The following is a 14,801-nucleotide window of genomic DNA, read 5'->3' on the forward strand; positions in this document are numbered from 1 at the left end:
ATTAAGAGCCAATCAGAGCATCGTTTGTTGACTGAGTCGACAACCAGTACATTCAAAGTTTCCTGAAACGTCTGAAGAATGCAATCCATAGAAGCAATAATAATTTTGACCCCAAAGTCACTGATATAAATAGATAAAAAATACATTCTCACCACCATTATGCTGTATATGTTGATGTATTCCAGACCATTTCAAGAGCGTGAGAATATTACAACGAAAGCCAATTTACAAAATAATCGATTGCTATTTCATTGCAGTTCACCCAACATTATTAGGCTCTGCTAGAGTCTACTCTGTTCCTTAAAATCACCCTGGAATAGGTCTGTTTTATAATCAACTAAATACAATTAATATACAAATATCTCAAAACAGCAGATGTAACTAATGTATACATCTAAACCATTCCAGTTGCAAAGAGGAACCAGACAAGGGTGTCCATTTTCACCGTTGTTATTTGCTAACGGGCATCAAGTATAAATCATGCTGTTATAACATTATTCTCAATGCTGATGCCCCTTTTGAACAATTAGAAAAAGATGGGATACAACATTTATTTCCATTTGTTGCTGTCGAAAGAGAACCCTCCAACTCCATTTTTTCCCAACATTTTTACATTAATTGAAAATAGTCCCTTTACAGTATGTACTCAAATAGCTTCTGAAGTTTTGTTGATTGTGTGATCATCAATGGTACGGCTGTTTTTTTTCTATTTCCTGAAAAGTTTATGTTTTGGAGATACCAGGTTTACTTACTGTACATCAGCGACGATTTGTCTGTTTGAATAATATCAAAAAACAGTCTTAACATCTTTCATTTGTCAATTTTGAGATTTAATATTTTGCGGATATGTGATGATAGTATAACAGGCCAGAGCTCTTGAGAGTATAGCTGTGGTCTGTGACAATGGGTATATCATTTTCAGTGCTCTGAATCCCAAATTTGACAACACTAAAATGTCCATCTTTTAAAATAGTCTGTATGTTGATTAATTGCATGTAAAAATGATTGTGGGACAATTCTTCAGCCCTTGTTGGTTACATCACAATGTCAATCACTCTGATCCCAGAGGCTACTGATCTTGTTATTGGCCAGTCCAAGACGCTTCACTTTTTCCCGCAAGGCTTCACGTTTCCGGCCAATCTCTGATTCCTCCTTCAGCATCTCGTCCAAGTCTTCTCTGTTCAGCAGGCCCAACATCTCACTGGACAGGATCCTGGCTGACTCCTTCAGGATGAAGTAACGGATCAGCATGGGCACCTGGTCTGCCAGTCGCTGCACCACGATCTGAGAAAGAAAGAGAGGCGGGAGAGGAGAGGAGAGGCGGGAGAGACGAGGCGGGAGGGAGGGAGGGAGAGGAGAGGAAGGGCGGGAGGGAGAGGCGAGGCGGGAAGGAGAGGAAGGGCGGGAGGGAGAGGTGAGGCGGGAGGGAGAGGTAAGGCGGGAGAGGACTAACGATTAGATGTAAACATTGGTTTCGTCAAAGCTAGCGTGTGAACATCAGAGCTAGTAAGCGATCGAGTTGTTATGGGTTAATTAGCGACTTGGAGTCAGCTATGTTAGCCACTACAGTTAGTAGAGTTAAAGGGATTGGCTTTAGATTAACAACACGCTGGGATTCGTACTGCTGCCTCCCCAACCATCTCCACATCATCTTTTCATTCAAAATACAATTTCTCCTCACTGGCGCTAGAGAGTGCTGCATGATTTTCCTCCTGGCACAACTCCTCCTGCTCTCTTTAATCGAGACATAGCTACTGTACTTTGGATCTCCATGTTGGAACTAGTGTTGCGTTGTACCTCAAAGTATGAATTGAGGAGTTCAGGGTACTTGCTCCTGGTGTCATAACCTGAGCAGTCAGTTTCCCCTGTTGTTGCCTTCTGTTACAAAATTACTTTTATGTTCATGAACCCCAAGACATGAATAGTTGTTCTACGAACAATTACGCTGTCCTTAATTGGTCTTAATACCTAGACGTGAGTAGCTGATCTACGAGCAGTGGCATTGTCCTCTCAGATCACGGACACCATAGGCATGAATAGTTGCCATATGAACAACAGTTACAATGTCTCATGTTGGTACCTCAAAGTATGAATTGAGGAGTTCAGGGTACTTGCTCCTGGTGTCATAACCTGAGCAGTCAGTTTCCCCTGGGGTTGCCGTCTGTGTTGGCGTCAGTGTTCGGGCAAAGATTTCATCCTGTGTGTACATATGCATCTCCATCTCAAATTGCTCCTCGATCCTGTCCATCACAGTGGTTAACTGCTGTTTATGGATGTCATCAATGTTGGCCTAGGAGATTAAAACAAAGAGTAAGGATGTAGTATATTAAAAATAAATAAAAAAAACAACTAGTTTCACGTAATATAGGTGTAGAAACGCTATTCACAAAATAAAAATGGCGTAATTTTTTTTTTTTAAACGTTTAGACGGATGAGCAGTGTGTATTGTGACAGATCATACCACAGCTGTTAATGTACTGTTACGTTACCATTGAAAAACGCTGAAGGCAAGGATAATTCTCAAAGCAGGTTTTGGACACAACAGAAAAGTGCTTCTGCACCAGATCTGAAAAACACATACAGATGCATACGTTAACGACTTAAAATGTTTTCCCTTACCTCAATCACTAAGGTACTATTCAATTCCCTTACCTCGGTCACTGAGGTACTATTCAAGTCCCTTACCTCGATCACTAAGGTACTATTCAATTCCCTTACCTCGATCACTAAGGTACTATTCAATTCCCTTACCTCGATCACTAAGGTACTATTCAATTCAAAGTTGCTTTATTGGCATGACATTCAGGCAGTATGTATTTCCAAAGCATCCAAAACATTTACAATTACAAGACATACAAATGGAAAGAAAAAGAAAAGCATGAATGGGAGTGTTTGTTGTCTTCGACTAGCAGGGGGTCTCTGGACGGCTGTGTCATTCACCTCCTACACCCGAACCCACCACCACGGAGTGAGAATCAGTATCATGTGGAGGTAATTAAGTGTTTTTTGTGTTAAAAAATGAATTTATCAAAAGTAAATAATGTAATGATGTACATCCAAAGAATAGCATGTGTGTGTGTTCTATCTAATGGTCTCTCACTGTCCCTCACTGTCTCTCACTGTCTCTCACTGTCTCTCACTGTCCCTCACTGTCCCTCACTGTTCCTCACTGTCTCTCACTGTCTCTCACTGTTCCTCACTGTCTCTCACTGTCCCTCACTGTCTCTCACTGTCCTTCACTGTTCCTCACTGTTCCTCACTGTCTCTCACTGTCTCTCACTGTCTCTCACTGTACCTCACTGTCCCTCACTGTCCCTCACTGTCTCTCAAGCTATGACACGATGAAACATTTTTGCCAAATATTAGTGTATTAAAAAAAAAATCAGTACAGGTAAAAATGAAGTGAAAGTACCTTTGATTTTCTGTAGTGTGTTCATAGCTGGATTCTTCAGTTCCCCCACCAGTTGCTGAACAACACTTTCGAATAAAGTGTAGTTACTGAAACCAGGAAGTTCTCTTCCCCTGTGCTTCTGATCAAATTCATTGACCACATCTTGGGTCATTTTGTGGTCTAAATTGAGGTAAATGGAAGTTAAATCATTTTAGTGTAAAATAAATTAAATCATGAGACATAAATACTATTGTGTTACATTATTTATGTGAATAAGTATTTTGATTACCATATTTTAATTTATTTATGAGGTGGTGCATGCTTACACAGTTACCAGCATTACATCTGTTTATAGTATAAGTACAAACCATGAATATTTGTGAAATAAAGTGAAAACAGTTATTCCTGTGCCAAATATCCCGACAATAACCTGTTTATCGATTTATAATTGTATACTTACAGCCTGCCTTGGACTGTCCAAGCTTTTCAAACCATTTTGCAAATATTTTTTGCATGTTAATGAATAGATTTTCATCATTTTTCAACTCCCCTCTGCATAGCTGATCAATCTTGTAATTGAACTGTTTTATCACCTGAGGGGGGAAACAGAACACAGGAAATAGCCGGTGATGTGTTTTTTTTCAACCAGCTTTACAGACTCAAGTTTTCATTTTATGTGAAAAGGAATCAGTTCCTGATTCATACTGAAACAACTTTATATTAAAGATGACAGCTGATAGGTTTAAGTGGTTACTCACCTCAATAAGATACTTCCTCTTCTCTGCAGGATCCACGGGAGGACCACCCTCATACTTAGTCAATTCCGTCTGATAAACCCACAGCTGCTGTTTTATCTGATCAGACATCTGTGGCATTGATTTCTGGAAAAAAAAAAAAAAAAACGGTTTAATCTGATATATAACATTATTGTCATTCAAGAAGCCATAAGCACCTATGCTGGTTGCTACTGCCCCCTAGGGATGGGATGTGGAAGTGTTCTATCTCACTGTGCTCTTAAGCCAATAACGACCTCCATTCCTAACTAGAATGCATAAGGGACAAATGATTAGAAGTTGGCCTAACTTGGATGTGGTTGACCAGGGTTTGGGTGAGTCTAGCGGCTAGGCACTTGGTGGTTACCCTTTCTTCATCCAGGAGGGAGCTATACATTGAAAAAGAGAGAGAGAGACAAGATATAGTAGAAGAACATACATTGTAACTGAGTGTCAAGAGGTCGAGAAACAAGTAAACAGTTCACCTGAATTCGTCGTGATTTTCGAAGAAGTCCCTCTCCTCCTCAATTGCATCGTTTATGGTGACGCCGTCATTAATTTGTTTCTGACCACGACATTTCACAATAACGTAGCCCATATTGAGAGGGATGATTTTATTGCGAACAATGTCCAACACATCCTTCTCTGTTCCTCTGTCAATCAGGTCTGGCTTCGTCAGAATGGCTGTAAGACAAAAAGACACAAATAAAAAAACTTTACTCTTAGAGCACACCAACAACACATTGAAGACATTTCAGTGCAAATAAACCTTTCCTGTAGTATGTTATTATAATTATTTAGTAGTCTACTTTATATGATTTCTTTACCTAAAGTTCTTGTGCCTTCAGGATCCACTTCTTTGGCCATTTTCAGAGCTTCTGTTGTTGCTATGTCAACATTGCAAGGCACCACCACCAAGTTAATGGTTTTTTGTTTTGATAAGATTTTCAGAATGAGACGTTTGATCTAGAGAAAAGCCAGAAGAGCATGACTGGCTTGGTTTTGTTTTAATCAATCTTGGTAATGTCACTTTTTTTTGGGATGTTTAATGTGACAGATGTTTTGTATGAATATGCCGAGATCACACAACTTGAATCGAAAAGATTGGCTAGAATCCAAAAGTGATCCAAATCAACACTTACTTGGGCTCCAATGTCTTCTGGTTGTCCGTGTACAGGTACCCTGGCAATCCCAGGTAAATCTATCAGAGTGAGGTCACACACTGAAGAGGACATGATCTTCAAACTGATCCGTTCATCACATATCCCCACTCCCTCTCCAGCTAACTCGTTCTGGGCTGTTTAAATCAAAATGGAAGAAATATAGATGTACACTAGAACCTCAATGGATTGACGAGTCAAAACGAACAGGCACTATCGAACTGGGACTATTTTTTTTAAACCCACAAAAAAAAAGCATAATTACTGCCGTCTACAGACCAATGTCATGTACTAAACACATTGCATATGTTCAAGATCTGGCTAAATGATCAGAAAATGCATGTAAATATGCAATACATCGTTTCTACAAGATTTTATGCTATTTTTTAAATAGATTACACAAATAGTAACATTTAATCTAACCTTTTTTTTATGCAATACATCGTTTCTACAAGAGTTTATGCTATTTTTTAAAAATAGATTACACAAATAGTAACATTTAATCGAACCTTTTTAATGCAATAAATCGTTTCTACAAGAGTTTATGCTATTTTTTAAATAGATTACACAAATAGTAACATTTAATCTAACCTTTTTTTATGCAATACATCGTTTCTACAGGAGTTTATGCTGTTTTTAAGTAAATTATACAAATATGAACATTTAATCTAACCTTCTTTAACGTGTCCCGCGACTTCTGAGGGGTCACCAATATTAATACGTTTGTCTCTGTATGAGATGACAGCCTTCCAGGCCACTCCGCTTACATAACAGAGTCTGAGTTCCAGTGGACACCTGGTGACAATACCTGGAAATTAACATGAAATTACAATACAACCAACGCTATGCAAAAAGGTTTTCTGGTGAGCATTGATCTGTGCAGCGGCATACTGAAACAATAATAATAACAATAATAATAATAATTCAGGCCGGGAATTTGACTCCATCCCAGGCCATCCTGTTCACGCAAACCAGCAGACCGCTAATTTTGTAGGCTAACCCTATTTGTTGATGTAACGGGTACCAAACTAGTTATATACACTGCTCAAAAAAATAAAGCGAACACTTAAACAACACAATGTAACTCCAAGTCAATCACACTTCTGTGAAATCAAACTGTCCACTTAGGAAGCAACACTGATTGACAATAAATTTCACATGCTGTTGTGCAAATGGAATACATTTACATTTTAGTCATTTAGCAGACGCTCTTATCCAGAGCGACTTACAGTAGAGTGCATACATTTTATTACATTTTTTTTACATACTTAGACAAGGATATCCCAACCGGCCAAACCCTCCCTAACCCGGACGACGCTATGCCAATTGTACGTGGCCCCACGGACCTCCCGGTTGCGGCCGGCTGCGACAGAGCCTGGGCGCGAACCCAGCCCAGCCTGGGCGCCCAGCCTGGGTGCGAACCCAGAGACACATTTGTGGCCTGCTGGAGGTCATTTTGCAGGGCTCTGGCAGTGCACCTCCTTGCACAAAGGCGGAGGTAGCGGTCCTGCTGCTGGGTTGTTGCCCTCCTACGGCCTCCTCCACGTCTCCTGATGTACTGGCCTGTCTCCTGGTAGCACCTCCATGCTCTGGACACTACGCTGACAGACACAGCAAACCTTCTTGCCACAGCTCGCATTGATGTGCCATCCTGGATGAACTGCACTACCTGAGCCACTTGTGTGGGTTGTAGACTCCGTCTCATGCTACCACTAGAGTGAGAGCACCGCCAGCATTCAAAAGTGACCAAAACATCAGCCAGGAAGCATAGGAACTGAGAAGTGGTCTGTGGTCACCACCTGCAGAATCACTCCTTTTTTGGGGGGTGTCTTGCTAATTGCCTATAATTTCCACCTTTTGTCTATTCCATTTGCACAACAGCATGTGAAAATGTATTGTCAATCAGTGTTGCTTCCTAAGTGGACAGTTTGATTTCACAGAAGTGTGATTGACTTGGAGTTACATTGTGTTGTTTAAGTGTTCCCTTGATTTTTTGGAGCAGTGTATATACACACACATATACACTGCTAAATTTTTTTTTGCATTGGTGTAACTTGGAGTTACATTGTGTTGTTACAAGTGTTCCCTTTATTTTTTGGAGCAGCGTATTTGGCCACTATGTTCATCTGGGCAGAAGGTTATCCACATGACACAATGCAAACATTTGGGACTGACCAACAAGTAGCCTATCTGAACACTGAGTTTTCAAGGTATGCTATTGGCTATGGGTGCACCCTCAAAAACTCACTAGGAATACACCAATCATAGCACACACGTACAAGGCTAGACACACAAAACAATTAGCCTACACTTTTTAAAAAGAGAATGAGATATACAGAGTTAGCTCAAATGTTCAAATGATTATCTTTATATTCAAGCATCAAGCATATCAAAAGTATTTAAAAAACTTCACACACATTCACTGAACTTGAACATAAGCTACAACAATGTAAGTAAGTATAATAGAAAAGTCGAAAAAAATAAATAAAACATGTCTCTGTACAAAAGCTTTAACTCACAGCAAATGTTCTTTCATCCTTGTCAGCCTGTTAAAGGAGGAGTCATAGCATAGCTACTTTAGAGTAACCAGGAAGTAATTACCACTAGTAACAATATAAGCTCAAGAAACTTGCCATGATTGTCGGCCATGTTTTCCAAGTTATATGCAGCTTCGTGTCTGTATCCTCTGTAGCTAAGCCCGCGTTTACCAACAACTTTAACTACATCAATCACACGTTCCGTGACCTGCCTCCTCTTTCTGACCTGGTCCCGTTGAACTGACATTATCACTCAGAAGGGTTACGGATGTCTGCTTTGCTGGCTCTGAGGAAAAAAGTATTCTGGACTTTCTCTATGGGTCTTGTTTCTCTCATGTTCCTGTACTTTCTGATGGGCATGTTTCCAGGCCTGCATGCCTCCTTTGACAAATGTACTATCACTGGCTGAATGTTTTGTGAATGACAAGACATACTGAGCAGAACAAGGAGTGAGTTACTTCATTGTAGGTCAGCCATTTTCTGTTTGTTCCATCTTTCGAGTGGAATACATTGGGAATGACTCTTTGAGCGGTTTGTTTCAGGTGGTACTGAAAAATAATTCTAAATCCTTGGACTGAGGACGGACAAAATAATAAAATGGATTGTCAGTGCTTTCGCTGTCCCTTTCTATTGTCTGTGTCTCTGTGTCTCTGTGTCTCTGTGTCTCTGTGTCTCTCTCTCTCGCTCTCTCTCTCTCTCTCTCTCTCTCTGCACATCTAGTTGCTCTGCAGAATGAGATTAACATTGTAAATAACCTCAACTTAAACTTGAATTACTTGTGCAGTCATCGATTGTATGCCTCCATCCGATTACATTCCTACTGATAATCTCATAAATAAAGCACATATTAATCTAAAAATCATAGCCTACATGTTTAGGTTTGTGCTCGGAAGTTGTACCTGGAGGTTCCTGCTCTGAGTCTGACTCTGAACTGACCACCATCTACAGTTCTGCCACCTGAAGCTCTGCTGCTGCTGCTTCCTTCTCCACCTTTGCAAAGAAAATACTCTATTATCATACTCACTATCATTAGTGTATCAGTAGGCTACATTAATACAGCGCTGGAAAAAAATTAAGAGTGGTCTCTTAATTTGGAGTGGCCTCTTAATTTTTTCCCAGAGCTGTATATTATTGTAACTTGTAATGCTTGTACTAATGGCGCTAATGATCTTTGTCACTGCCTGTGCTGTGTCACACAGGCCACTGTGTTACTTCATGGATGTATTATGGTTACGTTACTGTGGCCTGTTTCACTGTACAGTGTATATGTGCACTTTCCCTAGCTTATGTGGCATGAGTCATGACCGAATGCTGCCAAGTCCATAGTCTATGTTTACTTTTTTTTTACTAGTTGAAACATATTGCCTTCAATGTCATATTATGATCGCTATGTTGCACTCATTGCTATGATATAATTCCTCCACGAAGACGCGCAAACTGTTTAGCCTACCGGCCGTTGTGTCACTATTATTACCCAGCACATCCAGAAGAGGACTGGCCACCCCTCATAGCCTGGTTCCTCTCTAGGTTTCTTCCTAGGTTTTGGCCTTTCTAGGGAGTTTTTCCTAGCCACCGTGCTTCTACACCTGCATTGCTTGCTGTTTGGGGTTTTAGGCTGGGTTTCTGTACAGCACTTCGAGATATTAGCTGATGTACGAAGGGCTATATAAAATAAACTTGATTGATTGATTGATTATTATTAGCTAGGCTACTTAGCTAGCCATGCTGGGTGTCAGTGTGTGTGGTTTAGCTAATGTTTTTGACTGACTTGGTCCCTTACTGGCGAACATGTCGCTTATTTTGCAGCGTCTGTGGCAAGGCCCTTTCTCTTTTTTATATTCTCTCCCTCTCTGCACGCCCTTTCCTCTTCTGACTTTCCATTTCGCCGTGCGACTTGTCTAAAATGTTATCCGTAGAGAGGCAGGTAGACCGTAGACGGTTGCTATGGTAATAAATACCATTTAAAATAACACAAGCATATTGCTATTACGTTGTTATAACTAACTTCTTTCAAAGCAGGGTTTCTCACAAACTCATAAGCACACATTTCAAGACACACACACACCCAGAGACAGATGGCTGACACAAACCCCACACAAACACTGATAAGACAGGAAAGGCCTTGATCAAAAGGGTGCTTGGGTCTGCATTTCACGAGATACTGAGACACACACACACCCAAGGACAGAGGGCTGACGTAAACCTTTCATAAACACTGATTAAGACAGGAACATCTACGCACACACAAAATCTCCTCTTTAAGCTGAACATTTGGAAACACAGAACTCTACTACCAGGCCCTGAAGGACGACACCCAGATCGACAGGACCAATCAGAAGACCAGAACTACTAGACTCAACCTACTTTCTTTACTGTATATAATGTTTATGCACTCTGTTATCTGGGCTCCGTCTGCAAGTTCCATATGAGCTGAATGAACGAGTCCGTGCACGCTTGTACCAGATATCTTTACTCTGAATAAACTGTCGCTTGTCACACAATTTACCACCTAGTCTGAATCCATCCTTGACCGACTCTCCCCTCTTTCCATATCACGTTATCAACACTATGTGCGTCGCGGAGAGACCTGATGTCATTTTTGGTGCAGGGACACTGCAGCGAGAGTCGCGCCTGATGCGTGGATTCTCCGTCAACTCATTCCTGTTTGTTATATTATTGCTGGTCAAGTTGACTATTCACCGCAGGCCAAAACGACCCTCAGGCCACCGGGAAATGTCCCGGTGCTCCCGACAGCCAGGCCGCCATTGGATCCGTCTCAGGTCTTGTGGAAACTCTGTTAGGTGCATGCGTGTAATTGCTATTTGGCGTGGGGACAACAGCAAACCACTGTCAGGGCAGCCAGGAGGGCTGAATGTACGGCGCCAGTAGGTCAACGCACCATTATAAAAACTACTTTCAAAACTTTGTTGTTTTATTAAATTAAGTATTTCAAATGTCATAGTATATCCTTATAGGTAACAATGTGACAAGGATAATCCAGTTTAATTTATAACAAAGCTTTTTTGTCAAAATAGACCAACAACAACAAATAAATATCACCCCAAAAAATTACATTCACTCAAGTAATGGAAGAGTTCCGATAACTGCATTGCTATATAGCCTATATAACATATATATATATATACAGCCTATATAACATATATATATATATAGAGTATATAACATATATATAGCCTATATAACATATATGTATATATATATCCATCCATAATAACATATATCTATATAGCCTATATAACATACATATATATAGCCTATATAACATACATATATATAGCCTATATAACATACATATATATAGCCTATATAACATATATATAGCCTATATAACATATATATATATAGAGTATATAACATATATATATAGCCTATATAACATATATATAGCCTATATAACATATATATAGTCTATATAACATATATATATACAGCCTATATAACATATATATATAGAGAGTATATAACATATATGTATATAGCCTATATAACATATATATATATAGCCTATATAACATATATATAGCCTATATAACATATATATAGCCTATATAACATATATATACAGCCTATATAACATATATATAGCCTATATAACATATATATATATAGAGTATATAACATATATATATATATATACAGAGTATATAACATATATGTATATAGCCTATATAACATATATATATATAGCCTATATAACATATATATATAGCCTATATAACATATATATACAGCCTATATAACATATATATACAGCCTATATAACATATATATATAGCCTATATAACATATATGTATATAGCCTATATAACATATATATATAGAGTATATAACATATATGTATATAGAGTATATAACATATATATATATACCCTATATAACATATATATATATAGAGAGTATATAACATATATGTATATAGCCTATATAACATATATATATATAGAGTATATAACATATATATAGAGTATATAACATATATATATATAGAGTATATAACGTATATATAGAGAGAGTATATAACATATATATATATAGCCTATATAACATATATATATAGAGTATATAACATATATATAGAGAGAGTATATAACATATATGTATATAGCGTATATAACATATATGTATATAGAGTATATAACATATGTATATATATATACCCTATATAACATATATATATATAGAGAGAGAGTATATAACATATATGTATATAGCCTATATAACATATATATATAGAGTATATAACATATATGTATATAGAGTATATAACATATATATATACCCTATATAACATATATATATATAGAGAGTATATAACATATATGTATATAGCCTATATAACATATATATATATAGAGTATATAACATATATATATATATAGAGTATATAACATATATATATATAGAGTATATAACATATATATATATAGAGTATATAACATATATATAGAGAGAGTATATAACATATATGTATATAGCCTATATAACATTGGGCGCCATGGAACAGAATATCTTACCATTTCCTCTGGGCAGCGCCACTCCAGATAGGGCTTCAAGCACAGAGCTCTTTCCTGAACTCTGGTCTCCCACCACAGCAATGGCTGGCAGTGGAAGGTCCTGATCTATTCCAATGGCTCTCAGGTAGTCTATTAAGTCAATGTAGGGCCTGACCCGCTCGGCCATCTGGTCCTGGAATAGCCCACTTGTTGGTTCACTGGAAAAAGCATTAAAGCAATGAAATGTGCTTCTACATCTGCATTGCTTGCTTGTTTGGGGGTTTTAGGCTGGGTTTCTGTATAAGCACTGTGTGACATCGGTTGATGTAAAAATGGCTTTCTAAATACATTTGATTGATTGATTGAAATTATGAATGATTCGTTTAAATGACCAATGTATGACTAAATAGATTTTCCACTAATTGGAACATACAAAGGAACTGTAACATGTTCTATCAGTTACACTGTCACACTGTTTACTTAATACATGCATAAATAATTATCATGGACTAAAGGTTGAATCCTTTGCCAAATGCAGGTATTCAAAAATTCAGCTGACCTATTATTGCGTGAAAAAATGTAGTTACACATGTAGATTTTTTTTTAAATATAAACAAGAGTTTTCAGAATATCTTCAAGTGTTGTGAGCAATACGGTGTTTCTGTGCATTGTTACGGTGCCTTAAGAAGTTAGAGCTAGTACGTCAGAATCACAACCTGCAATAACGTTACACCACCCTGATCCTATCCTCATGATTTGCTTATTTATCATTTACTTGTTTATTAACCTTTCCCTCTCAACACAATATATCATCAAAGCACATTTTAAATTTTAGATTATGACTGTTTACTGTTGTAATTAATGTATATGCCCAGTTCCTAAACTTAGAATTTGTATCAACAGAATCATATTAAATATATAATATTGTACACAAGAAGTATTCAACAAGTGGTTTGGATTAGTTTTAAAATAATCTCACCTCATTTTTTAAATTGAATTGCCAAGGAAACAAAAAGAGTTCATAAGAGTACGTTCTCTTGGATGAAATCTCTTCTATGAAAATGATGTGCTCAGTCACATGTATTTTGTCCTGAATACCCATAAACCTCAGAGTAGTTGGATATTGTTCCGAAGTGCTTGCACACCACCCATTCTTTTTCCTGATTGCTGATGGTGATATCCTCTGAGTTGTAAAATAATCTCTGTGGTATTCTATGACATTCTACTTACACCAGCGGTCAAACTTGCAAATTGAAGCAGTTTGGGTGTCAGGTCAATATTTAGACGTTTGTCCCCCATAAAAAAATGTGTGCTGTCTGTTTTCTACTTCCAAAGTGATCTCTAATAAGTTTACAAGAACAAAATACTATTTTAAAACTGAATTTAACGGGGCATTAAGCAAAAAACAAAAATATGGAAGAAAACGGCCAGTGTCAGAAGACATAAACATCCGTTTGAGTCCCAGAATTGACTAAAAAGTGTAAATTGGATAACTTTGGTCATGAAGTCAGCATTTTTTTTAAACGAGAATGTATGATATTTATAGATTGGTTTATAGATTTGGATTGGATTATACTCAAAATAAGAAAAAAAACAGAAGTGTTTTAAAATGGCCAAAAATTCTCTTCTCAGTCAAATTTCTTAATTAGGAGGAAGAAAATCAAGGCAAAAATCAGTCAATTCAACCTTTCAGATCCCTGACGGAGAAAGCAAACAGTGAATGGACATAACTTTATCTCTATAGGAAGAGCGAATCAGACCATCAGTCTCTCTGATCAACTCAGCAACAATAAAGGCTTACATAAGAGTTTCAGTTGGCAACATTTGAAGAATGGAATCGATATAAACAGTGATCATTTTATAACCATCCAACGTTTATTGATATCCATAAACTGTATGGCTACTTCACTGACATTCTCACCAACATTATCACCAGCAATGACCTTCATCAGTTAACATTTGTCTCATAAAAATGTGTTTCTTAATGTATTTTTTTGTGTTTTGCCATCTTTAGCAAAAAAAAAAATCTCAGGTTCCCGGGTTCAAGTCTTGGTCAGGGCCACCCCTGATTTCGCCAAGGCCTACATTGGTGTCAGAAATGGGATTGCACTGAGTGAGGCCAATTAAACTGTTTCCTGTAGACGTGCTTTTCCCCCCCAGAAGAAAGGGTGTAGTGTTGTGACTGTACAATACCTAGCGACCTCGCAAAGAGGTTTTGACCTTCTTGGCACGTTGGTTTAAAGGGTCATTCCACGAAATTAGTGCCTTTTGCGTCACTTCGATATTTTAAGTATAAATTGTGCACAAATATTGAATTGTAAAAGCCTGTGATATTGAATGAAGTGCCCTTTAATATAGAACACATGAACAATTCAATAAATCAGATTGTTTTATATGAATAAAGACTTGCTAATTCATCATTTTGA

The 14,801-nt window shown here is 37.8% G+C and overlaps 1 protein-coding gene across 1 annotated transcript; it reads right to left on the bottom strand.

Annotated features, from left to right (window-relative positions):
* Positions 1-157: 157 nt before the first annotated feature.
* On the bottom strand, positions 158-13,487 carry LOC129826776 (interferon-induced GTP-binding protein Mx2-like). The gene is made up of 13 exons (XM_055887846.1): positions 13,355-13,487; positions 12,397-12,593; positions 5,998-6,132; positions 5,307-5,461; positions 4,992-5,130; positions 4,650-4,848; positions 4,475-4,553; positions 4,150-4,272; positions 3,852-3,984; positions 3,413-3,571; positions 2,490-2,566; positions 2,081-2,290; positions 158-1,284 (listed from the first exon to the last, which is right to left on the bottom strand). The coding sequence occupies exons 1-13, from the start codon at positions 13,357-13,359 to the stop codon at positions 1,048-1,050; spliced, it is 1,848 nt and encodes a 615-aa protein (XP_055743821.1). The 5' UTR covers positions 13,360-13,487; the 3' UTR covers positions 158-1,047.
* Between the last annotated feature and the right edge of the window lie 1,314 nt (positions 13,488-14,801).

Source organism: Salvelinus fontinalis, chromosome 28 (genome assembly GCF_029448725.1).
Source record: "Salvelinus fontinalis isolate EN_2023a chromosome 28, ASM2944872v1, whole genome shotgun sequence".
In the NCBI taxonomy this organism is placed as follows: Eukaryota; Metazoa; Chordata; class Actinopteri; order Salmoniformes; family Salmonidae; genus Salvelinus; species Salvelinus fontinalis.